Source organism: Nicotiana tabacum, chromosome 17 (assembly GCF_000715075.1).
Source record: "Nicotiana tabacum cultivar K326 chromosome 17, ASM71507v2, whole genome shotgun sequence".
Lineage (NCBI taxonomy): Eukaryota > Viridiplantae > Streptophyta > Magnoliopsida > Solanales > Solanaceae > Nicotiana > Nicotiana tabacum.
Window position 1 is genome coordinate 75,498,167 of NC_134096.1, and position 27,511 is coordinate 75,525,677.

Sequence of the window (27,511 nt, forward strand, 5' to 3'; positions counted from 1 at the left end):
ATTTCCTTCCTTTCTTATGGAGCGGGTCGAACGCATCGGCAGTGTAATAGATGCATCTATGGTTCGTGCCGCTCGATACACTTTTACTTGTATAATATTTAAATTGCATTTATCTACGACTTTAACGCATTTACGTCTCTATCTAACAAGATTCATGATTTCAAAAATAATAAAATGAATAATTAAGTTGTTAGTTCACCGTTAGTTTGCCTAACGGCGATGTTGGGCGCCATCACGACCTATAGTGGGTTTTGGGTCCTGACACTATTAATCCAAATAAGTCTAATTCTCAAATCTTATGAACTCCATTTGTTGATATTGTCTGAACATGATGACTTGCTAACACTGTTAGAAGCATGACCCTGTTGAGACCTTAAGGATCCCCATGTTTAAAATCTGTGATTTTATAATCATGATGGGAGTTCAATCCCATGGCCTTGATAATTTCTCTGTAACAATTTCTCACTATGACTGTTGGTTTGAATCTGACTTGATGTCTTTATGTTGCCAAGTGATGAACATTAATACATGTTTAAATAAGTTGTGCCTTAATGATTCATTCCTGTAAGGGTATAATATGAAAATTCTTTGTTCTATGTGTATACTGATGCCCCCCCCCCCAACCCCCCCTTCTAGGTTTACTTTATATATGTTTCCTTGTTAGGTTTCACAGTATTTTGTATACTCTTGTGCTGTTAAGAGGAAAGTATATATGTTGTGGAAGGTAATGCTTTAGTATCTAGTTTGCATTGGAAGGGCCTCATTGGAACTTAAACTCGTAAAGAAAACATATCGTTAGTAATTAAGGGTATTTGGGAGTGGAGTTCGACTCTAGGTTGGGCTGCCCTCCTCAACACAAGCATTGCCCTGGGCCTTGAGTCCCTTCGGAACTTTGAAGTATCGGGAGATCCAAAGGGAGCATCGACCTCAAGTGGGGTTCCCTCCTTTGCTCTTAATTTATTGATACATTCAGTTCTTTAAGGGTTTAGTATTTAATGACAATGAAAGGTTTCCAATGTAAATTATTTACTAAGGAAAGCCACCACATTAATGTATAATTTCCTCTACCATATTAATCTTGTTCTTGTTTTAATTAATTGTATATGTATTTGTCGTGTACATCAAAGAATGATTTGTAGTTAAAATATGCTAAATATATTGTATATATGCCTAATGACTTTCTTATTATTTCACATGTACATCTGTTTGGCCTCTGAGTTCATGATGAACTCAGGCCCAGCTCCAGCTTTATTGCATCTCATCAAGGAGTCCAAAGTTAGCTTGTAACCGCGTTTTTTTGATGATGTATGATATCATCGACAGGATGGGGAAGTTGTTCGTGAATATGATTGAACAATGCTGTGAAGGAACTGACATCAAGACGAACCAAGGGAAGAGCTGCAGAATTGGACAGCCAGTCAATCTTTGGATCGCCAGGAGTTTTGGTAGTTTGGAACTATAAAAGTTTTCTTTTGAAAAGAGCACGGTCAATTGACGCATGTACCGTGTCTGTACCTTTTTGCCATTTGCCTTTTGTGAACGCTTAAGACTTTCCCTTTTTGATGAAATAAAAAGAATCTTTTTCCTAAATATCGCAATTTATTTTACTGCTTTATTTATACCTAGTTTTTCTCTTCAGTAATCAAACCGATAAAAAAACCGCGTTCCGCAATTATGACATGTAACGAAACCGCTGAGCGCATTGATCCGGATTACGAAGAATATGACGAGAGTATGATGTCAGAAAATCTCCCGCGGGAGATCGAACAGCTACAGAGTCCGAAGAAGCCCAACCTCGAAGAAACGAAAGTAGTCAATCTTGGAAGCAAATAAGACGTGAAAGAAACTAGAATCAACATTCACCTAGAAACCGAGCAGAAGGAAAAAATGATTGAGCTCCTCCGACAGTACGCTGACATGTTCGCGTGGTCCTATGACGACATGCCAGGATTAAGCACCAACATTGTCTTGCATCGACTACCTACCGACCCAACCAGAACTCCGATCAAGCAGAAGCCCAGGAAGTTCAAACCTGATTTAAGTTTGAGGATAAAAAAAGAGGTGACCAAGCAAATAGAAGAAAATGTGGGGAGGGTCACCAACTATCCAAGATGGTTGGCCAACATCGTCCGAGTGCCAAAAAAGGACGGAAAGATCAGAATATGTATGGATTACCGGGATCTCAACAAAGCTAGCCAAAAGGATGATTTCCCCTGGCCGAATATCCACATCCCTATCGACAACTGTGCGAAGCATGAACTGCAGTCATTTGTGGATTGTTATGCTGGATACCACCAAATCCTAATGCACGAGGAAGACGCAGAGAAGACAGCTTTCGCCACTCCTTGGGGAGTCTACTGTTATAGGATTATGCCGTTCGGTCTCAAGAATGCTGGCGCCATCTACATGAGGGACATGATGGCCCTCTTTCACGACATGATTCATAAGGAGATCGAGGTGTATATGGATGATGTCATCATAAAATCTCAAAAGAGTTTAGAGCACTTGGACGACTTGAGGAAATTTTTCGAACGCCTGTGAAGGTATAGTTTGAAGCTGAATCCAACAAAGTGCGCATTTGGAGTCCCTGCTGGAAAACTACTGGGTTTTATTGAAAGCATGAAAGGGATAGAACTGGACCAACCAAAAATCAAAGCCATCCAGGAATTACCACCACCAAAGAGCAAGAAAGATGTCATGAGTTTCTTAGGAAGATTAAATTACATCAGTCGCTTCATAGCCCAGTCCACGGTAATCAGCGAACCTATTATTAAGCTGCTAAAGAAGGATGATGCCACGAAATGGACGGAAGAGTACTAGAAAGCCTTCGACACAATCAAAGAGTATCCTTTAAAACTGCTAGTGCTGGTTCCCCCTAAACCAGGGAAACCATTGTTGCTCTATTTGTCAGTCTTGGACAATGCCTTCTGTTGTGTGTTGGGGAAACACGACGAAATTGGGGGAAAGGAGCAGGCCATCTACTACTTAAGCAATAAGTTCACAACGTGCGAAGCTAAGTACACTTTGATAGAGCGCACTTATTGTGCTCTGACTTGGATTGCTCAGAAGCTAAGGCATTACATGTCGCCTTACACCACGCATCTGATATCTCAGCTCGACCCTCTCAAGTATATTTTTCAGAAGCCAATTCTTACCGAAAAGCTATCTAAATGGCAAATTCTCCTCAGCGAATTTGACATTGTGTACATAACTCAGAAGGCTATCAAACGACAAGATTTAGCCAACCACGTCACCGAGAATCCAGTGGATGGGGATTATAAGCCACTTACCATGTATTTCCCCAATGAAGAAGTACTATTTATCGGGGAAGATATTGCATAATCATACCCTAGGTGGAAAATGTTCTTCGATGGAGAAACAAATTTCAAAGGAGTCAGGATTGGGGCAGTCCTCATTTCAGAATCTGGACAACACTATCCAGTGTCAGCAAAGATAAGATTCCCTTGTACTAATGATATGGCTGAATACGAGGCATGCATCCTTGGAATAAGAATGGCAATTGACATGAACATCGAAGAACTTTTGGTCATAGGATATTCCGATTTGCTGATCCATCAAGTCCAAGGAGAATGGTCAACCAATAATGTCAAGATACTATCGTACCTGCACTGCAACAAGGAGCTGTGCAAAACGTTCACAAAGATAGAGTTCAGGTATGTCCCCAGAATTCAGAACGAGTTCGTAGATGCCCTTGCAACTTTGTCATCCATGATTCAGCATCCAGACAAGAACTACATCGACCCCATCGAGGAATAAATCAGAGATCAACATGACTATTGCTTCCATGTGGATAAAGAACCAGATGGTAAACCTTGGTATCACAACATCAAGAAGTTCCTTGCGACCCAAGAGTACCCGGAAAATGCTACTAATAGTAAAAAGCGATCCTTCAGAAGATTGACAAACCACATTTTCCTCAATGGGGAAGTCTCGTACAGGAGGACCCCAGACTTAGGTTTGCTGAGATATGTAGACACCGCCAAAGCAACCAGACTGTTGGAATAAATACATGCAGGGACGTGTGGACCTCACACGAACGGGTTCACGTTAGCCAAGAAGATTTTGAGAGCTGTATACTTTTGGATGACTATGAAAAGCGACAACATCCGGTATGTGTAGAAGTATCACCAGTGCTAGATCCACGGAGATTTCATCTGGGTTCCACCAAATGAGCTAAATGTAATGGGTTCACCCTAGCCATTTGCACCTTGGGCATGGACGTGATAGGACCCATAGAGCTTGCAGTGTCAAACGGACATCGTTTCATTTTAGTAGCCATCGACTATTTTACCAAATGCGTCAAGGCATCTACTTACAAAGCCGTCACGAAGAAGGTAGTGGCAGATTTTGTTAGGAACAACATCATTTGCAGATTTAGGATACCGGAGTCTATCATTACTGGCAACGCCGCAAACCTCAATAGCGACCTCATGAGGAAAATCTGCGAGAAGTTCAGAATCGTCCACTGTAATTCCACAACCTACAGACCACAAATTAATAGGGCAGTCGAGGCAGCTAACAAGAATATCAAGAGGATTCTACGAAAGATAGTGGAAAATCACAGACAATGGCACGAGAAGTTACTTTTCACTTTATTAGGTTACCGGACTACCATGAGAATATCTACTAGGGCAACGCCATACATGTAGGTATACGGCACTAAAGAGGTGATACCCATAGAAGTCGAAATATCGTCCTTAAGAGTCATTCAAGAAGAAAAATTGGACAACGCGTAGTGGATACGGGTCAGGCAAGAACAGCTCATGCTCATTGACGAGTAAAGAATGGATATAGTATGTCATGGATAGCTATACCAGAATAGGATGGCTAGTGAATTTAACAAAAGAGTGAAACCTCGCCAATTCACGACGGGGCAGTTGGTTTTGAAGAAAATCTTTCCCCATCAAGAAGAAGCTAAAGGAAAGTTTGCACCAAACTAGAAAGGTCCTTACGTGGTCCACAGAGCACTGTCTGGTGGAGCTCTAATCTTAGCAGAAATGGATGGAAGACTCAGCAAGAAGCCAATCAACTCGGATGCAATCAAGAGATAATACGTCTAAAGACACATAGAGTTAGGATTTTTAATGTAACAGAACTATGTCCAACCATACTTCCCACGAAGGGATACGTAGGCAACCAACATAGGGTTCGGTTTCTCTCCCCCTCTCTTGTAATAGAAAAACCAAACATCATTTTTTGTATGTTGTTCAGGAACTATGTCGACTTGATTTCCTCAGAAAGGAATACGTAGTCAATCCTCATCGGATTCAGTCATCTTTTGTAATTGAACTATGTTCTAGCCTAATTCCACTTAGATACGTAGGTTGTCTGAGTTAGAGCTAGCCATTTTCATTTCTTAATCTCATCATTTTGCATCTATTGTAATTGAACAACGTTCTGACCTGATTCCATTTTAGATACATAGGCTGCCTGAGTTAGGCTCGGTCGTTTCATCACATTTCATCATTATCCTGCGAACTACGTTCAGACCTGATTCTGTTTTGGATACGTAGGCAGCCTGAAAGGGTTTGATCATAACCTTCGGAAACATCTGTAATGCATTAGCTTCAATTAGGATACAGTTGCAACAGCAATAAGCCTCATTGTTAGAGACACCATGGAGGATCGGCATCAACGGGATGGAGTTCTCAAAGAAATACGATTCGCATGTAGAGAACCTTTTGTAACGTGTCATAATCCGGAATGACGACGTTTTCCTTAAAAGAAACAAGTATTTTCAAAATATTATCTAAAAAATATATAAAGTAATATGTTCCATCTACCAAACTCCGTGGTGCAATCATGTCAAAGGCTGGGGCAAATCAATACCATGGTCGATGCAAACCAACTTTTCCCTTCCTTTACTAAGAAGTTTTCTTTGAATGCAGGGACAACAGGGAGTAAAAGAATCGTTGGGACCACACTGGGGAAAATGACAGACCTGCCATTTACCTAAGATTATTTCTCCTCCCTTTTACTTAAAATTTTCCAATACAACTAAAGCTAACTCTTGAATTCTTTGCAGGAGCCTCGGAATCATACAGTTGATGCGGAAATTTGTAAATAGCAAACTGTATGCTCACCTAATCAGAGAATCTTGTACAAAACGGATGCCAATTTCGCCAATCGAAGTCCTGTATATAGCAAACCGCCTGCTCAATGTTATCAGAGCATCCATATAAATCGCACAATGGCTTCACCAATCGAAGTCTTGTAAATAGCAAACCATCAACTCAATCAATCGGAGCGCCTTGTACAAATCGAACGTCGACTTCGCCAACTGAAGGCTTGTATATAGCAAACTTCAAACTTTGCCAACAAAAAGCAATCCGTCAAACCGCTCCATCAATCACAAATACCAGAATAGACAATCTCAAACCTCGCTGCCAACGTTCTACTAATCGATGGCCGCAACATAGCTTCGTAGTCAAGAGTATCTCTTGGGCATGCTAATATTTCATTTCGTTGTTACCTTGAATGTTTGTTCGTGCAGCTTTAGGCATGATTTTGATCACTCCCGAGCGGAGATTACTTCACATTTTTAGTGCAAAGCTCTCCCAACAAGCAGAGACGCGCTCTACAAATCAAGTTCTCCCAACAAGCGGAGATATTTCTCATTGCAAAGCTCTCCCAGCAAGCGGAGACGCACTTTACCAATCAAGCTCCCCAACAAGCGTAGACAATTTTCAAATGCTCTGACAGCTGCGGAACGGTACACAGTCCGGCTAACGAATCAAGTCAGGATCAAGTATCTCATCATCCCAATCCCAAATAATAGCTTGCTGGCAGCCAGGCATCATCATTCCTGCATCATTTACGTCGCATCTTAATATATTCTGCATTACAATATATTAGTGTGCGTGTATTTTATTTTGTTTTGCAGGAACAAACACCGCAGTGTGGAACTACTTCTTAGCAGCAGATCAAACTACAACACTATGGGGACAGCCAACCCAGTAACGGGCTCAAGATCCCAGCTCAAGATGACTAGCGAACTCAAAATTTTGAATCATTCAAATCAAGTCGAAAAATTCAAGCTATCGTGAGTGACCAATCTTCTGCCTCGTCGTATCGTCACAATACAATACCGAGGCAATTCCTGCGAATGCCGCTTCCTCAAAGTCCCTACTCCAGAACTACATGAGGCCTGATCCTCATTAAGCCCGAGGTATGTAAGCAATTCAAAGACAGAATTCGGCCCAACATTTCTAAATCTTCCCAGATTCTTCCCATATTCAATCCTGCAATTCACCATCCTCATTTCCTACAATACCTGCCTAAAAGTCGGGATAAAATTGGCTTTGGTTCAATTTCTTTGCCCGGAAACTCTTTCATCATCTCCAGTCAAAGAGGGACAACTGTTAACGGCGAATTTTGACCCTCCCTTTTAAAACTAATTTATTCACGCTTAACAATTTACAATAAATATTTTAAAGTATTTTTCTATTAATGAATATCAATTTTATAAATTAATTAATTATTAGTTTCAAACTTAATCACATAGTACTAATATTGTGTAATTACAAATGTATTTATTATTATAAAATAACTTTTGTATATACATTATATAGGTTTTATAATTTGACAAAATTACTCCTTAATTTTCAATGAATTAGGTTACTATATTAATATTTTGAAATTAGTGCTATTTGTCATTTATAGATAATTAATTAAAATAATTAGTAGCATATAGTAATTATAATTTTATCATATTTTTATTAAAGTTGTTAATCTTATTTAAATTAATTTTAAGAGGGTTTAAAATTAAAAGTCTACAGTTGCAATTCCTTCATTAAAAATGAAGTGGCTATTCCCTAAATTAAAATCAACCCAAATACCAGGCCCAAGTCTGAAAATACCCAGTTCAAATACCCCATCCCTTTCCAACTTGGCAATCCTTGCCATTACCTCTCAACCAATCACAACCTGACACGACACACTCTAATCCCACTCATAAAACAAACACAAGCAATATCAGCCGTTGATTCAAAACCTCAACGGTCGCAAATTACCCTTCCTTTCCAAATTAATCTTGACCTATTATTAGGTATTATCTCAGTCGTTGGATCACACATATCCAACAATCCCCATATTTTCCCAGAATTGATTTTCTCAAAATGTAATAGCCCGATTTATTAGGGTCGTTAATCAAATGATCCAACGGCGGAGATCTCTTCCTCCCGTTTTAACTTAGAGACTAATTGGTCTCACCCCCCAAACCCTAATCATTTCCCCTGTTGCCCGGCTGCCTCCATTCCCTTTTCTCTCTCAAGTCTCTCAAACTCTAAACCTAATCAATCACACAAATTTTTCACCAATTCGTGCAAAATCACAAATTGACTCTCGAATCATCTCTCCTATCTTCACTAGTCGCAATTCCTGCCGATCCTTTTCCATTTTATCACTAGAAATTCAAATGCCAAAATTCTGAAATACTAAGCTCAAAGGGGAAAGCTTAAATCGCTTGAGCTCTGTTACGACCCTTCAAATCAAAGCCTGAAATCACCCTTTGTCTCCTGAACTCCACGATTCCTGCTGAAATTCCCTTTTCAATCAAAAAGTTCAAAACCCTTTGAGTCTAGAAACCCTAGCTTGAAGATGTAACTTCAAATCGGCTAAATCCTTTCTCGCTCCGTCAAATCGGAGCATGCATGGATATTTTTAGAGGGTTCATCAGGAGGATTCTTTACCCATAGGTAAAATGCAGTGACCTCTGGGATTTAAGCTTAACCGACGGTCCTCTACCTTCAACAACTCACTCCACTCCAATACTCAGGTAAAATCACTACTGGATTTTCCCTCATTTGTCTTCTAATTTTCACTCGATTTGCTATCATTATCTACCATGCGTCACTCTCCACTACTGATTTTGAATTCGTGAAGCCCTAGAGCATTAAATGCCACTATAAAAGGAGGCGTCAATTCTCTAACCTAGAAAAAAAACAAAACAATATAACACGAACGAACACGCACAGAAAAAACACACTAAGCAATTAGGGTTACTGGACTTAGCTCTCTTACTGTCTTTCTCTCTTTTGCCAAGTTCTTTTCTAGTTCAAGCTTGAAGGTTTCTCGGATCTTTGAGCAACAAAAGAATTCGTTTGGTCTGTTGCTCTTAAGAAGGTCAGCACATTTCTCTTCTTTTTCTTTGTTCATCTCTCTGAATGATTTAGATATATCGATGTTAAGTCCTGCATATTATAATTATGTTGTATGTGTTTTTGACATGTTTGATAGTTATGTTTGTTAGTGTGACAATCTTTTATGATTAGCTTGTTCTGTTATGATTCCTTAAGTGATAATCGATTAAGTCATAAATGGTAATTATTGATCTTTGTTTTGAGTTCTCCTACAGTCTTCATGCCTGAATACTTACATGTTTATGTCCAATACAAACCTCATAGTTCTCAGTGACTTATAGTAGACTCATTTCTGTTTATTGTACTTATGTAATTTTATGAGTCTTTTGGAAGATAAGTTCACTACCTGATAGTTATTGCTAAAACGAAACCTGAACTTGTTCAGGACTTATGTTCCCCTACTTCTTAACCTTAAGTTTGAACTGAAATGTCTAAATATCTTCTTGTCTACCTGTATTTTTATTAAACTTTCTCTGAGTTACCACTATGGTCCTTACTCTGTTTGGTTATTGCCATTGCTTAACCAAGCATGTTCACTTCTGTATATTATTTCTTGCATCTTACTTGTTTATGATCAAGTTCATTATTTGGTAAATCTTAACTGATATACACTTGATAGATTCAATATGTCTATGTCACTTAACTAAGTTGAAAGAGTCTGGGTGTTTATATGCCTTTCCTCCATGTATCTGTACCTACTAACTTTGAGGGTAATTTCAGGCCTATCACTATAGCTTTTTCATGATCATACTCAACTGTCGTATGTATAGGAAACTATATTATTTGCATCAAGCTGTTTTCTTCTCATTAATCTTTGTTGTATATAGATGTTCTGTTAAGGTCAAACTATTCTCCTCTTCTTAGTGTAAGTCATGATTTTGTTTGGATAAAGTCAACTAGTAATTGATGCATAACTAAGTTTGTTTGTTCCATAATCAGTTGAGATCTTCACACACATGTGTAATACATCCATGTCCTTAATCCTTTGAGCCCCATGTTGATGTTTCGTAAAGTTTGCATGCATCTATAGTTAACTTACCTCCCATGAAGAAAGGATTTACACATATTGTTATGACCAATTGATAGATTTAGGAACTAAAGTATGGTCACTCCATACCTATATGCTGAACTAGATTTATATTTGAGTTTGAACTTGTTTTGATTCAATATTTTCCATATCCTTCCTTTACCAACATGTTGGTCTGAAACTGTAATTGGTTCTCTAATGTGCAAAGTTTCCCTGCTTATGTGAGATCACGGTTTCATTCACCCTGTATATGTGTAGTTGATTAAGTGTTACTAGTATCCCTGCTTTAACTCTGTAACATCGTGTTCTGTCTTGAATCATGCTCAGTCTTTCTCCCTACTGTTAATCCAAAATTAAGTCTGACTCTCAAATCGTATGAAGTCCATTTGTTGATATTGTCTGAACATGATGACTTGCTAACACTGTTAGAAGCATGACCCTATTGAAACTTTAAGGATCCCCATGTTTAAGTCTGTGAGTTTATAATCAAGATGGGAGTTCAATCCTATGGCCTTGATAATTTCTCTGTAACAATTATTGACTATGACTGTTAGTTTGAATCTGCCTTGATGTATTTAAGTTGCTAAGTGATGAACATTAATACATGTTTGAATATGTTATGCCTTAATGATTCATTCATGTAAGGGTATAATATGAAACTTCTTTGTTCTTTGTGTATTCTGAAGTCACCCCCCCCCCCTTTCTAGGTTTACTTTATATATGTTTCCTTGTTAGGTATCACAATATTCTGTCTACTCTGGTGCTGTTAAGATGAAAGTATATATATATATATATATATATATATATATATATATATATATATATATTGTGGTAGGTAATGCTTTAGTATCTAGTTTGCATTGGAACGGCCTCATTGGCACTTAAACCCGTAAGAAAAACTTGTCATTAGTAATTAAGGGTATTTGGCAGTGGAGTTCGACTCTAGGTTGGGTTGCCCTCCTCGGCACAAGCATTGCCCATGGCCTTGAGTCCCTTGAGAACTTTGAAGTGTCGGAAGATCCAAAGGGAGCATCGATCTCGAGTGGGGTTCCCTCCTTAGCTCTAAATTTATTGATATATTCAGTTCTTTAAAGTTTTAGTATTTAATGACAACGTAAGGTTTCCAATGTAAATTATTTACTAAGTAAAGCCACCACATTAATGTATAATTTTCTCTACCATATTAATCTTGTTCTTGCTTTAATTAACTGTTTATGTATTTGTTATGTACATCAAAGAATGATCTGTAGTTAAAATATGCTAAATATACTGTATATATGTCTAATGACTTTCTTATTCTTTCACATGTACATATGTTTGGGCCTCTGAGTTCATGATGAATCAGGCCCAGCTCCAGCTTTATTGCATCTCATCGAGGAGTCCAAAGTTAGCTTGTATCCGCGTCTCTTCGCTGCTGGGCCTGCCTTCTTAAGGCCCAATCACAAAATCCAGTCCTCTTTCCCTCAATTCCTTTATCATTATTGTTATCTCGTTAATTTAGTTTACTACCTCTACTAGTTTAATGTTAGTTGTATTTATTATGTCTTTATTATTGCTTATCTCTCATGTATATAATACTCATATATTAGAATACATGTTTTTCTTCCATGCTTTAGTATCATGTAAACTTAGGCAAACCTTAAACAACATAGGATTAAAAGGGAAATTAGTTAGAAGTAGATCCTTAACTCACTAATTATAATTTGCCCACGAATTGTTATTTTGTTTCACACATCTTTCCTTTCCTTAAGAGATTTTGAAATCCAGAACTTAGTGAACAACAACTCTATTTCAAAAAGGAAAAATCAGATTTCAACTTCGTTTTTCAAAAGAAAATCAGAACATCAAAAAATTGTCACCCCTTAAGCATTTTTTTCGATAAATAACCCTTTCTTTAAAATCCTCCGAATCTAAGGTAAATTCTGGGTATGCTTTTTTCACAAACGTCCCTTTAGCATGATATATACAGCCATCTCCCAAATCAAAGTAACTTCGTAACTCAATCCCTTTTATAAACTTATAAAAATCTAGACCACTTATGTACCAATTTCAAGACTCTTTTAACATCTCTTATGAATCCTTTCATAAACTTATATCCCTTTAGGACCTCGCATTCTTTCTATCAATATCATACTGAGGTATACAGTAAGCAACATTCCTTATCAATAGTCAAAGCCTTTTTACAAATAATTGATCGCCAACTTAGTATAAATCCTATGGAGCTACCTCAGGAAGATTCTAAGGGGTGCCTAACACCTTCCCCTTAGAAGAACAAGAACCCTTACCCACAATCTTATCGGTTAGCGGACCAATAAAGAACATGACTTAGTAATTAAATAGGTACCCTAGTATACATTTAAATATTAGGTGGCGACTCTTTTTCATCAACAACAGAGAAACCAAAAGTTGAATCTTATATTAACTAGTGCAAAATAGGGTGCAACTGTAACTATACGGAAGATACTTCGAAAACGTGAAGAAGAGAATAGAGGTTGGCATTAGCTTTAGATGGTGCAAATGCAACTAGCTTGAATAAAGAGCAACAAATTTGTTCTCTTAAATAAGAAATTGAGGGGTTATGGAATTTTTATTGGCTTTATAGAAGTAGTTCTCAGAAGTTGAAAAGAGAGCCAAAATCATCCAAAGATCTGAGACACAAGGCATGTTCGAAAGTTTGTTGGAAAACAAAAAGTTATTTTGAGTTTTTCTTTCTTCAAGAAGAACCGTGACATTGATGAATGAGTTGGGAGTTTTCTCTCGACTTAATTAGAGAAAGTAGGATAAGATTTCTGATGACGAACTAGAAAACCAACATATGCATCAAGGTAAGCTTTATGTTTGCCTGCTTGTGCGTCTTTTCAAGTTTACCGCATAATTAACATGGCTGACCTCTAATTTGTTGGGGAGATTCTGAAGTAGTAAAAAAGTGGAACTGTATCATAAAGATGGGATTTTAAGAAATGACTAAAATTGAAAATAAGTAGAGGAAATCTTGAAGCGTGTCTTACCTTCAATATCTATGAGATTCTGGAAACTCTGATTACGCATTATAGCTTTACCACTGCATATAACATGAACTTAAACATTAGATACTAGCATATTTAAAAAGGAGAAAACAAGAGGCTGGATAACAAAAAAGAACACCTCATATAGCTCTCTCTCTTGTTCATTAAACAATGTGACAAATTATAATAAGATCCTACAGGTAGTACTTCTACCAAGCTTTGCTACCGCAACCCTATGAGTAGCGACTGTACCAAGTTGTGCTACTGCAACCATGTCCAGATTTGTATTTACAGTAATTTGACTGAGATATGTATATCATCAAAATTACCTGCCATATTAGAATAGGATGCTTAGCCTAAATCAAGTTCATTATAAATAGATAGATATCATATGCAAAATCTAACTTTATGATCTTATAATGCAGATGCATCCTACACAATGAATCTCAATCAACTGTGGTTTACATGAATTCTGCAATTAAAAGGCTTGCTGGTTCAGGTTCTTCTTTACACCGTTACCATCTCCTATTGTGGCTTAATGAAAAAGATAAGAATGGTTGAAAGTGTGAAATTGCTCTAGGTTTTGCTTTTGCTTTTCTAAACATATTGGTCAAGGTACTTATGAGTATTATCTGCACTCTTTAGATTTTAGGATGTTTGTTTTACGATATGCTTACGTATACTAATGAATTAACAATGAGAGCTGATTTTAGGTATATGATGCATTTATTTGGTATGTTTCTTCTCTCTATCTTATGAGGAGTTCGATGCATTGTGACCATTTAAGAGCCAAGTTTTAGTTCTGAAAATAGTATCATTAGCTTTGACTTCTATTGAAAAGAAAAAGTTGTCCTTATCCAACATTTACCTTTAACAGTCTTCTCCACTAGAGGTCTCCTTTTGGCCCGATTCTAAAGCTTACTGGAGAGTCAGACCCAGTTGCTATAGGATTTGTTCACTATTATTGTATCTTTGTTCTGTTATTTTCATTACGTATGTGAGTATTCTCCTTTTTAAAATAGGTATACATCTTTTAGAGTTATAAATTAAATATCTATATATTTCTGCAAGTTATTTTCATGTTTGTTCAAGTGCATGTTAATGTGCACACGTACATGTCATCGGATATGGAGGATTGGTTGGCATTGGATCTCTTTTCAAATAATTACTTGATTTACTTTATTTGGCATTGTAATCAGGAATAAATTTAGCTGCTGTTGAGGATAGTTTCACCATATCTAAAAAATAGTTTTACCTTTAAAGGTTCTCCATTACAGTTAGATAATAGTCTGCTTTTTCAGTTTCATAATGTTTTATGAACCACATTATAAAGAATAGACTATAACTTTTTTACTCAAATTTTTATCATATACCCTTTTTTTTACACCAAACTTTCGAGATTGCTTAAGAGCCCATTTTCTCCTTGATTTCCTTAACGGAGCACAATCCACTTGTGGTGTCTACAAATAGTAAATGCAATATTCAGAGTGGTCCTGAACCTCCTGGTATAGCTATTTGATATGTTATAAGTCTACTCCCTCTTTGATGTGGAAGTCCTGATTTCCAAGTTTGATGCAATTTATGAATACTTAAGTTTGTTTGTGATAGTAGATAGAGAAGTTTACTGGTGGATTAATAGTCTATCAGGTAGAATAGTATACTCACAAACATAATTAAGCTTCCATCATGTAATATAGTTCACTAGGCTATAACTACATTAGTATTAAGAAATTGGTGTATTAGTATACAAGAATAGATTGTTCATTCGGCTATAAAAGATCTCTTCAATTATTTCTATATATAATTCAAAACTCATGCTTGAGGTGTCTCACAAGGATCCATGCATGTCAAACTGCAGAGGTTCTTAATTAACTTATCATTTTCTAGCTTCTGTCCTATAAAATGATAGATAAGTTCAGCAAGAGCATCAACCACCTTACTTTTACTCCAAGTCTGTAAATCTTTTCGTTTACTGCCTAGCTATAGATTACTAAGAAGAAATCTTACATAACAAAGTAGTTCTCAGAATTCAACTGGTTTCAAAAATGCCTTTGATGGAGGGCTTTCAATAGATTTACTGTGTTTGAATCTTGTTTACCCGAAAAACGGATGAAGTTAAATTTATACGCGGTTCTAAAGACACGTGGTATAAACTGGTACAAACCGGAAAGATAAGTAGAAATATATCGAATGTTTATTGCAAAAATAAAAGAAATACAAACCAAATTGATTAGAGGATGATTTATAAACGAGGAAGATGAATCAATATACAAAGCTCAAAAAAGGATAATCTCTCTATATATCAGTGTAATAATCTTTGAAATGTAAGTGTATGAATGTTTTGATCTTTTTCTCCGGATGTTCAATCTGTCTTTACAGAAATAATACCCACTCTTAATATAGTAGAAGAATCCTACTTTGGATATAATAAAAAATACATAGTGGAAATCCCGTGATAGATTAGTTGATTAGCTTTTCCTTAATTTCTGCTGAGATTCTCTCCCTGGTGTGGCTACAACGGCTCTTTGTCTTTTAGCTCGATCTTGGTCGGTCTCGGTATCGGTCGATCTCGGGATCTTGAGCTCGATATTGACTTGAGCTCGGTATTGATCGATCTCCGACTCTTGAGCTCGATAACACTACAAGTCATAGCTCGATATTGACTCGAGTTCGATGTTGACTCGAGCTCGGTATCTTGAGCTCGATAACCTGGCTTTACTTCTAATCTCGATGTTACAATGACGACCCTCGGTTCATCACGTTCCAATCTCGACTAATTACACGAAGGAAAAACTCGGACTTGACCGTATACAGATAGTCCCCGCGTTTCTCGGAAAGAATGTGGCAAGAAATGATATGATTTTTCAATGACATGACTAGATACACACTGACGTCTGCATCGAACCCCGACCATGACGTACGTGATAAATGTCCCGTCGGTTCCGTTACCAAGGTATTAAATGTGCATCAGACGATGGTCGGCCACTGCTGATATTGAACTGTCATCGCCAAATATATAAATAGCCCCTCTCTTCACCATTTTTTACTTTTAAATTTACAATCTCCAAATCTACTAAGTTCTTTTTTGCATCTTCTGGGTTCTTCATTTGCAAATCTGCGATTTTCACTGTTAACCTCTTCTTAGAACACCAAATCTTATCATCTCCCTCTATTTTTAATCTTCAAATCCAAAATGACGAAAACGTCAAAAATTATTTCTCAAAAAGAAAACGCTTCTTCATCGCAGTCGGCCGGCGACAAAACACCAGTGGAGCCACGACCTGAGGAGTGTGTTCCTTGGGGGTATGTTCTCACTTTTGATTTTAAGACCGACAAAGCCTCGTCGGTTCCCGGTCGATGCGAGCCAGTATCGAGGTATATGTGCTTGATAACTGAGGGATACCTTAAACAGGTAAGGAAAGATTGCAACTGGGAGAACAAAGAAGTGGTGATCCTGGCTCCCGAAGAAGATATTACCACCCATGTGAAAGGGTTTTTAAGTGTTTAAGCTTACCATTTCACGTTGGTCCTCCTCGACCCCGTTGTCATTGATTTTTGCCGCCAATACCAAATAACCCTAGGCCAAATACATTCTTCTTTTTGGCGAATTGTTATTCCGATCCGCTTCTTCGTGAGCAAAGTCGAGGGGATGTCTTTCACCCTCGACCATCTCATCAGGTTGTACAGCCCCCATCTCTATCGAGGTGGGTTAATAAAACTCCAGTGCCGGGCTACTAAAGTGTTGTTCTCGAGCATAGATGAGGACAAGGACCGAGGCTGGATGGGCCGGTTCGTTCGAGTGAGGACTTCCGACCTAATCCCGGCCTAGAAGATGCCATTTCTCGAGAAATGGAACATGAAGCGTAAGTACAATCCCCCAGTTAGTTCCTATTAATTGTTTTTCTCCTTTGCTTCTTCTTATCGATATCCTTTTTCGTGATGTAGCGATCGCTTGAATGCCTGGTGCAATTCCTAACCTCAAGAGCTGGTTTCGGGACCTAGCATCGACCTCTATGTATGCCGAGCGCTCATGGCGCGATCTATCAAAGGGCCGATGGGAGGCCAAAACTCATGGTAAGCCCCTTTTATACGTCTTTGATGATTTTGTTTGAAGCATTTCTTACTTAATTTCCTTTCATACAGGCCTTGGCAAAGATGCTATCATGAGGCCCTTATCTGGTGAGGGGGAGACTTCGATCCCGGCACCGAAACTGGCAAAGGACAGAAAGAGGAAAATAATCTCAACCTCTCTGGATCCTGAACCTAAAAAGAGGGTAGCTCTTAAGCCGAGGAAGAACATCATCCTCCTGACCGAAGACTCTGTTCGGCATCTAAGGGATGAAGACGAAGGAGAGGAAGAAGACAACTCCGAGCTGGTAGCCCGAGTGGGAATGAGCACCGAGGCCCCGAAAGCCATTGAATCGGTGAAGTCTGCAGAGATTCCGTCTCGAGATGAAGGGGTCTTGGGAAGAGATTCGGGCGAAGTCCCCGAGTCATCGAGGATTAAAGATGCCTCCCACCGTAATGAGCCAATAGTTGGTACGGCTGTATGGGCTGGTTTCGAGGCCCCTCGAGACTCAAAGAACGCCCTGAGTGATCCACTTGGGGCAATAGAAATTGGAGGCTCCCCGATGCTCCCCTCATTTTCCGATGAGATGATTCAAGAGGCTCGGGCCTTGAAGACCCTCTCTATCGAAAGAGTCCAAGGAAGGGTGGATCCCTTCTGTGATTACTTTATTGGGGTCGAAGATGCTACCGGCCCGAGCGACTTGGAGGTCTCGAGGAAGGACTCCGGCGAGTCATCGAGCCTTTTCAATGAAGCACAGCAAGCTCTGAATCGAGTGAGCCTTAACTCCCCATGTTGGTATTACCCTTGTGTTCATTTTTCTCTTCCTGTCTTAATTTCTTTTCTTCTTTCTGTGTAGGCCTCAGCGCTTCATCGGGAAGCATTTTCTCGGTCTCGAGCTGAGCTGAGTTGGTACGAATTCGAATTTCGAGGGCTCACAGAGGAGAAAAATGCCCTTAAACTTCTCTGTGGGCAAAAAGAAGAGGAGATCAGGGACCTCCGAGCCGAGTTGGCCAAGGCTCACCAAGATCAGCCTGGCCTGATCGAGCAGGTAATGAAAATCTTAAAAGCTCACGGGCTTGATTCGAGAGTGGTGGCTAACATTTCAATCTCACAGCTGTAGCAGAAGATCGAGATGATCGGGCAACTCTGTGAGGAAGTCGATATGATGAAGGCGGAGACCTTGGGTTGGAAAGAATGTATGGACCGCTTTGCTATAGAAAAAGAGACTGTTTTATCCCAATTGTTATCGGCCGAAAGTCATCTTTGAGGCATGAAAGAGAAAAGCTCAATTCATGTGAAGAAAATAGAGGAGCTCGAGGCCCGGTTGGCTTCTGAACTTGCAAAGGCCATGTCTGAAGCTGAAAAGGCAAAGCCCGAGGTAGAGGCGATCATGGTCGTCTACCGGGCTGATGCGAAAGCCGCTCAAGTACAAGCGAGAGAGGCAGCCGAAACCGCTCAAACTCGAGCATATTGGATTATTGAACCCGCCAAATGCCAATCTTGGAGGGAAACCCTCGAGGAGATCCATGCTTCGGGTTTCGATCTTGCTGACGAGATAAAAAAGGCTAGAAAGCATAAAACCGAAACTGCAGCGCTGGCCTCCAATGATGACGACGATGATGACGAGAGCAAAAGTAGGTCCGAGAGCGGGGAGGACCTCGATGGAGAAGAAACTGCCCCCGGAGAAAATCAGGAACCTTAGAATATTTCATTTTTTATCTTTTGTGTAGGGTCCTGATCGGACCATGTAAATATCTTCATATATATAAAGATCTCTTTCTTTTCCGACTTGCCTTTATTTCATTATATGCCTTGTGAAAGTTTTGTTTCATTCATGCCTTGTGAAAGTTTTGTTCATATGTTCGAGGCTTTAGACAATTTGATCGAAGTCGGACTAGTGTATTTTTTTTATAGTCGAGTGAGTACTTGCTCGAACTCGGAGTAAGGTGACCCTTAAGGTTTAATTGAGTGAGGATGATTTCTTGAACTCAAAAATAAGATGGCCCTTTAGGCTCTTGAATTAGGTCGATAGGGCCATTGTTTGATCATATAAAATCTGTTGTGCCTTAGAATTGAATAAGGGATTTTCTCGAGAGTTAGAACGATTCCATACCTATTAGGGATTTCAAGGGTCGATATTATCCACCATTTGTCTCGAATTGAATTAAGAGTAGCCCTTAGGCTTTATGGTTGAGTGAGTATTTGCTCGAACTCGAATTAGTGCAGCTCTTAGGCTTAATGGTCGAGTGAATGTTTATTCGAACTCGAAGTAATGTATCCCTTAGGATTTATGGTCGAGTGAGTGTTTGCTTGAACTCGAACTGATGTAGCCTTTAGGCTTTATGGTCGAGTGAGTGTTTGCTTGAACTCGAACTGATGTAGCCCTTACGCTTTATGTTACGAGTAAGTGTTTGCTCGAACTCGAAGTAATGTAGCCCTTAGGCTTTATGGTCGAGTGAGTGTTTGCTCGAACTCGAAGTAATGTAGCCCTTAGGCTTTATGGTCGAGTGAGTGTTTGCCCGAACTCGAACTGATGTATCCCTTAGGCTCTATGGTCGAGTGAGTATTTACTCGAACTCGAAGTAATGTAGCCCTTAGGCTTTATGGTCGAGTGAGTGTTTACTCGAACTCGAAGTAATGTAGCCCTTAGGCTTTGTGATCGAGTGAGTGTTTACTCGAACTCGAAGTAATGTAGCCCTTTGGCTTTATGGTCGAGTGAGTGTTTGCTCGAACTCAAAGTAATGTAGCCCTTAGGCTTTATGGTCGAGTGAGTGTTTACTCGAACTCGAATTAATGTAGCCCTTAGGCTTTATGGTCGAGTAAGTGTTTACTCGAACTCGAACTGATGTAGCCCTTTGGCTTTATGGTCGAGTAGATGTTTGCTCGAACTCGAAGTAATGTAGCCCTTAGGCTTTATGGTCGAGTGAGTGTTTGCTCGAACTCGAACTGATGTAGCCCTTAGGCTTTTTGGTCGAGTGAGAGTTTGCTCGAACTCGAAGTAAGAGTAGCCCTTAGGTTTAATGGTCGAGTGAGTGTTTGCTCTAACTCGAACTAATGTAGCCCTTAGACCTTATGGTCGAGTGAGTGTTTGCTTGAACTCGAGTTAATGTAGCCCTTAGGCTTTATGGTCGAGTGAGTATTTGCTCGAACTCGAACTAATGTAGCCCTTAGGCTTTATGGTTGAGTGAGTGTTTGCTCGAACTCGAACTGATATAGCCCTTAGGCTTTATGGTCGAGTGAGTGTTTGCTCAATCTCAAATTAATGTAGCCCTTAGGCTTTATGAGTGAGTGTTTACTCGAACTTAAAGTAATGTAGCCCTTAGGCTTTATGGTCGAGATAGTGTTTGCTCGAACTAGAACTGATGTAGCCCTTAGGCTTTATGGTCGAGTGAGTATTTACTCGAACTCGAAGTAATGTAGCCCTTAGGCTTTATGGTCGAGTGAGTGTTTACTCGAACTCTAAGTAATGTAGCCCTTAGGCTTTATGGTCGAGTGAGTGTTTGCTCGAACTCGAACTGATATAGCCCTTAGGCTTTATGGTCGAGTGAGTGTTTACTCGAACTCGAAGTAATGTAGCCCTTAGGCTTTATGATCGAGTGAGTGTTTACGAAGTAATATAGCCCTTAGGCTTTATGGTCGAGTGAGTGTTTGCTCGAACTCGAATTAATATAGCCCTTAGGCTTTATGGTCCAGTGAGTATTTGCTCGAACTCGAACTGATCTAGCCCTTAGGCTTTATGGTCGAGTGAGTGTTTGCACAAACTCAAAGTAATGTAGCCCTTAGGCTTTATGGTCGAATGAGTGTTTGCCCGAACTCGAACTGATGTATCACTTAGGCTTTATGGTCGAGTGAGTGTTTACTCGAACTCGAAGTAATGTAGCCCTTAGACTTTATGGTCGAGTGAGTGTTTACTCGAACTCGAAGTAATGTAGCCCTTAGGCTTTATGGTCGAGTGAGTGTTTGCCCGAACTCGAAGTAATGTATCCCTAAGGCTTTATGGTCGAGTGAGTGTTTACTCGAACTCGAACTGATGTAGCCCTTAGGCTTTATGGTCGAGTGAGTGTTTACTCGAACTCGAAGTAATGTAGCCCTTAGGCTTTATGGTCGAGTGAGTGTTTACTCGAACTCGAAGTAATGTAGCCCTTAGGCTTTGTGATCGAGTGAGTGTTTACTCAAACTCGAAGTAATGTCGCCCTTTGGCTTTATGGTGGAGTGAGTGTTTGCTCGAACTCGAGATGATGTAGCCCTTAGGCTTTATGGTCGAGTGAGAGTTTTCTCGAACTCGAACTGATGTAGCCCTTAGGCTTTATGGTCGAGTGAGTGTTTGCTCGAACTCGAATTAATGTAGCCCTTAGGCTTTATGGTTGAGTGAGTGTTTGCTCGAACTCGAATTAATGTAGCCCTTAGGCTTTATGGTCGAGTGAGTGTTTGCTCGAACTCGAACTGATATAGCCCTTTGGCTTTATGGTCGAGTGAGTGTTTGCTCGAACTCGAACTGATGTTGCCCTTAGGCTTTATGGTCGAGTGAGTGTTTGCTCAAACTCGAATTAATGTAGCCCTTAGGCTTTATGAGTGAGTGTTTACTCGAACTCGAAGTAATGTAGCCCTTAGGCTTTATGGTCGAGTGAGTGTTTGGTCGAACTCGAACTGATGTAGCCCTTAGGCTTTATGGTCGAGTGAGTGTTTATTCGAACTCAAAGTAATGTAGCCCTTAGGCTTTATGGTCGAGTGAGTGTTTACTCGAACTCTAAGTAATGTAGCCCTTAGGCTCTATGATCGAGTGAGTGTTTACTCGAACTCTAAGTAATGTAGCCCTTAGGCTTTATGATTGAGTGAGTGTTTACGAAGTAATGTAGCCCTTAGGATTTATGGTCGAGTGAGTGTTTGCTCGAACTCTAATTAATGTAGCCCTTAGGCTTTATGGTCGAGTGATTGTTTGCTCGAACTCGAACTGATGTAGCCCTTAGGCTTTATGGTCGAGTGAGTGTTTGCACGAACTCGAAGTAATGTAGCCCTTAGGCTTTATGGTGCTCGATCTCGTTGATTTTTCGGTTGGCAGTCCCTAATCACGAAATAGAAGAAATTTTTTTGAGATATAAGATATCGGTAAACAAGAAATTTCTCTTTATATATCATTATACATGTGTTCATATTTTTGCCAAGGCTCAAGCTGTTACACCCTATATTTTCGTACGTAAAAATGCGTCGTAAGCAAACTAATGTAGGACCAAAAATGAGATAATATTTAAAAGTATATAAAGTAAGTTAATCATGCTAACTCTGAGGTTACAAATATTGAAGACCATGAACAACAAGTACAAAGAGGGTTGGATAGTTCAGAAGCTAAAGCAATTAAATAAAACAATATTTCGTCGAAAGTCGACAAGTTGGAAATATTATAACATGTACCTTTGGGGTGAGACTAGGGTGATTAACATGATAAGGAGATTATGTTATGATTTATATTAGTCGTATGACATCCGTGTGTTATGTTTTGAAGTCAAGCAAGTTGTGGAACAAAAGTCGATGAAAGTCATCACAAGTTACATTCATAAGTTTTACTGAAACTTTGGGTCACATGTAACTGCGATTTTCTCCCAATATACTTAGAGTTATGGGGTGTTCCACCCATCAAATTAAAGATCTATGAGTCTATTTTCCAATGCATTAAACCGTTTGTCAATATGACATCGCAGTAATGAGATATGGGCATTTGTGCAATACTGCGCAAGCTGCTAGGTGACAAGTAGGTGTGTCACCTACTTGCTTAAATGAAAGCCCAAAAATGGGCCATTTCGGGTCGTCCAAAGAGGCCTTTTAAGGGCCTATTTTCTTCATATATTAGACTTAAAATAGAGCATAATAACCAGACATAAGCTCTGCAAAGAATCCTCCCAACAATTTCCCACAAACCCTAATTGATTTTCTCTCCCTTTCAAGTTCTAATTGGAGGTAAAACCTAGAGTTTGAAGAACCAAGATAGGAGCTGAGTTATCCAACAAATAAGGTGAGTTTACTGCTCTCTTTCATCCAGTTTTTCTTCTGTAAATTCATGGTAAGTCGTTCTATACTTGTAAGAACTCACGGGACGGTGATCAAAAGTCATGACTTCGAATTATTCACTTGTAGCGGACTGTTTTATGGACTATTTTGTGTTGTTGTTGGGCTGCGTGTTTTACTACTATTTTGTGGAGTTTTGGACGAGGAAGGGGTTTTATAAACACCATATAAATGTAGGGTGGTTGGCTGGTCGTTCGTCATAACATTTTCGGGTCGTTTGACACTACTACGGTGGTCGTTTTGTGTACGAAGAGATTGGGGTGTGTTGGGCTGTTTTGTAGTATTTGATGGTGTATATAGGGCTGGAAAATGATGTATATATGTTGTTATTGTTCTGTTCTTGTATTGTTGGTGTTATCTTGAATTTGGAGGAAGTAAGGATTATAGGGGAGATGCTGTCCGTTTTAATACAAAATAGGTTTGTCGTTCGTTGTGCGATAGTTGTACCTTTCGTAACTTAACGATAGTATTATTATCATTCTTGTAGATTAAGGTGCGAAGAGGTGAGCTCAACTTGGTGATTCGAAAGATTGTGATAAGGTATGTTAAGGCTAAGCCTTCCTTCATTTTGGCATGATCTCGTAGCTACATGTGTTAGTAATGAGACAAAAAGAGAAGTTCATATTCATGAATTTATTCACACTATTCTAGTCTCATAAGTTACAATATTATTCCTTATCGAGACTCTATATTCAATTTTAGTATTGTCTTCTTCCAGTCAAGAGAGCAGCAAGCCTATATATACAGTATTACAGTATTTTCATTACCATCGAGCTATAATCGATGGGCAGGCCCCTATTGGGCAACCTCTGATCAGATGGAAAGTTATATACCGAGCCTACTATGGCCGAGCGCCTATGAGCGAGCCCAGCATGGCCGAGATACATAGCCTAGTATGGCCGAGCACCTATGAGCGAGCCTACTATGGCAGAGCAGTTATATATATACCGAGCCTTATAAGGCCGTACAATTATTTTACTTACTATATTGAAGGAGTTGAGTCAGTATCAGCAGGTAAGTATATCTCCAGATCATCTTTGACTCCCAGTTACTTCCAGTTATTATATTATCAGTTCAGTTTTGATTTTTAGTTATGTTATTGCCTTACATACTCGGTACATTATTTCGTACTGACGTTCCCTTTTCCGGGGACGCTGCATTTCATGCATGCAGGTTCAGATAGACGGACGAGTAGATCTCCTCAGTAGGTGTTTCCCGAGTTCAGCCTGATCGGTAAGCTCCATGTCTTTCGGAGTTACCAGGTCTAGAGTGTTGTGTACATCTTATGTATATCTGTATATATGTTATGGGTAGGTCGGGGCCCTGTTCCGATCATAGTACATCTATCAGTAGAGGCTTGTAGACATATCCTGTTGGTTAGTGCAGTATGTTGGGTTTGTAGGCCTGGTATGTATATTTGATGGTTTGTCAGCTGTAGTAGCTATGACGGCCTTGTCGGCCTAGCTTTATATTGATGTTTAGTTAGCGCTAGTTTCCATTCAGTTTTATATTTTGCTTTGCAAATTGTCTTGCAAGGTGGCCCCATGGCCAAAGTATGACATTATATGTTCAGAGTCCCTTAGTCGCAATTTGGTACGCCAGGTTAGGTGAGGCACCGGGTGCTTGTCTCGCTCCTAGGTTCGGGGCGTGACAAACTTGGTATCAGAGCAGTTCTATCCTAGGGAGTCTACAAGCTGTGTCTAGTAGAGTCTTGTTTATAGATGTGTTGTGCACCACATTATATAAGCAGGGCACTACAGGGCATTTAGGAGTTGGTTACCCTTCTTTGAAATCTAAATCGTGCTATAGAACTGAGTTATAGGAAATTTGAATTAAACTTATGTATTGGTGTTTGCATGCACAGATGACGGTGACTAGGAAAACTACGGCTAGCCAGAGGAGAGATACAACAGTAGGTGAGGGGACCAGCAGGGTACCCCCAGTAGATGGGGCCCAGTCTGAGGCTCAAGGTGAGACCCCTACTCAGCCATTACCGGCTCCTCCACCAACTACGGAGATTCCTAAGGAAACCGCACATCCAGTTCCCCCTCCACTTCCATCAGATCAGGACTTAAGGAGTGCGATGCATTTGTTGACACAGTTGGTAGCTACCCAGCAACAGGCTAGGGCATCAGCTAGTGCAGGAACTTCTGAGGGGTCTAGGAGTTCAAGGGTCCGAGAGTTTATTGCTTTGAGTCCCCCAGAGTTCACGGGGACAGATCAGAGGGAGGACCTGCAGGATTTCATAGATCAGCTTCACAGGATCTTTCGTGTTATGCATGCCATGGAGAAAGAGGCAGTTGAGCTAGCAGCTTTTCGACTCCGAGATATAGCCATCCTTTGGTATGAGGGATGGGAGAGGTCCAGGGGACGTGATGCACCTCCAGCTATTTGGGAGAATTTTTCAGATGCCTTCCTTGACCAGTACTTACCATGGGAGATCCGACAGGCTCGAGTCGATCAGTTTCTAGCCTTCAAGCAGGGTAATATGAGTGTTCGAGAGTATAGTCTCCGTTTTGACTCATTGGCCAGATATGCACCATCCATAGTTGCTACTATGCGGGACAGGATTCACAGGTTTATAGCAGGGTTAGCCCCAGAGTTAACCGAGACATGTGCCACCGCTGCATTGCAGGATAGTATGGATATCTCCCGGATTCAGGCATTCGCCCAGAATATAAAAAGGGGTAGGCGTCGGCAGAAGGGTACAAAGAGAGCTGAGCAAGGGCAACGTAAGAGGATGAGATTTCCTAGGTCTCAGGAGCAATCTCAGGGTAGTTATAGGACCCAGTACTTCGGACGGCCACCTAGGCCTCCGCCACCTCAGTTACAGGGTTACAAGTATGACTGCTATACTCAGTCAGGACTAGGTGAGAGCTTACGAGCATCGGGTTTGCAGCGACAGCGAGGATCTGCGCAGACATGGTCATTTCCTCCACGGTGTGACATCTGTGGTAGAGGACACTTGGGCCAATGCCGAGCAGGTTCTGATGCTTGTTATACATGTGGGCGTCCAGGGCATATGATGCGGGATTGCCCAAATAGAGATTCGGGGGAATGGCACAACCAGCAAGTTCAGCAACAGGATCATCTATGTCCGTGCATCCTTCAGGGCGCGAGTCTCAGTCTTCGGCTGGTAGAGGTTGGGGCAGAGGTAGAGGTTCCAATTCAAGTGGTAATCAGAACCGTATCTATGCTTTAGCGGGTCGACAGGACCAGGAGTCTTCACCAGACATTGTGACAGGTATATTAACCATTTGCTCTCACGATGCTTATACTTTGATAGACCCAGGATCTACTTTATCGTATATTACCCCATTTGTCGCGAGGAAGTTTGGTATAGTGCCTGAAATACTAAGTGATCCTTTTGCGGTATCTACACCGGTCGGAGAATCGATTATTGCTAGACGGGTTTACCGAGGTTGTACGGTGACAATTTGTAGTCGTCAGACCTCAGCTGACCTAGTTGAGCTAGATATGATGGATTTTGATGCTATCATGGGCATGGACTGGTTGGCAGCTTGCTATGCCACAGTTGATTGCCGAGCAAAGGCAGCCAGATTTCATTTTTCGGGTGAGCCAGTCCTTGAATGGGTAGGTAATACACCAACACCCAGAGGTAGGTTTATTTCCTATCTGAAGGCGAGGAAAATGATCGCAAAAGGGTGCATTTATCATATTGTGCGAGTTAGAGTTGCAGATGCTGAGATACCTACACTTCAGTCTATTCCCGTAGTCAAAGAGTATGCAGATGTGTTTCCAGATGAGCTTCCAGGTATTCCTCCAGAGCGAGAGATTGATTTTAGCATCGATTTGCTTCCAGGAACTCAACCAATATCTGTCCCTCCGTATAGAATGGCACCTGGCGAATTGAAGGAGTTGAAGGAGCAGTTAAAAGTTGCTGGAGAAAGGTTACATCAGGCCCAGTACCTCACCTTGGGGTGCACCAGTACTATTTGTGCGGAAGAAAGACGGCTCGCTGAGGATGTGTATCGATTATAGGCAGCTGAACAAGGTAACTATTAAGAATAAGTATCCACTTCCAAGGATCGATGACTTGTTTGATCAGTTGCAGGGGCTAGATGCTTTTCAAAGATAGATTTGAGGTCGGGGTACCACCAGGTCAGAGTTAGGGAAAAAGATATTCCGAAGACAGCCTTCAGGACCCAATATGGCCACTTCGAGTTCC

At 40.2% G+C, this 27,511-nt stretch overlaps 1 protein-coding gene across 1 annotated transcript; it reads left to right on the forward strand.

Annotated features, from left to right (window-relative positions):
* The first annotated feature begins 2,619 nt into the window (after positions 1–2,619).
* LOC142171935 (uncharacterized) lies at positions 2,620–3,342 on the forward strand. Its single transcript, XM_075235660.1, has 2 exons — positions 2,620–2,701; positions 2,885–3,342. The coding sequence occupies exons 1-2, from the start codon at positions 2,620–2,622 to the stop codon at positions 3,340–3,342; spliced, it is 540 nt and encodes a 179-aa protein (XP_075091761.1).
* Positions 3,343–27,511: the final 24,169 nt, after the last annotated feature.

Bases quoted from the DNA above. Each gene is read 5' to 3' on its own strand.
- LOC142171935 (XM_075235660.1), top strand. From the start codon at position 2,620: ATGAAAGGGATAGAACTGGACCAACCAAAAATCAAAGCCATCCAGGAA. The intron at 2,702-2,884 runs GTTTCTTAGGAA...CCCCTAAACCAG, and splicing joins GAGCAAGAAAGATGTCATGA to GGAAACCATTGTTGCTCTAT.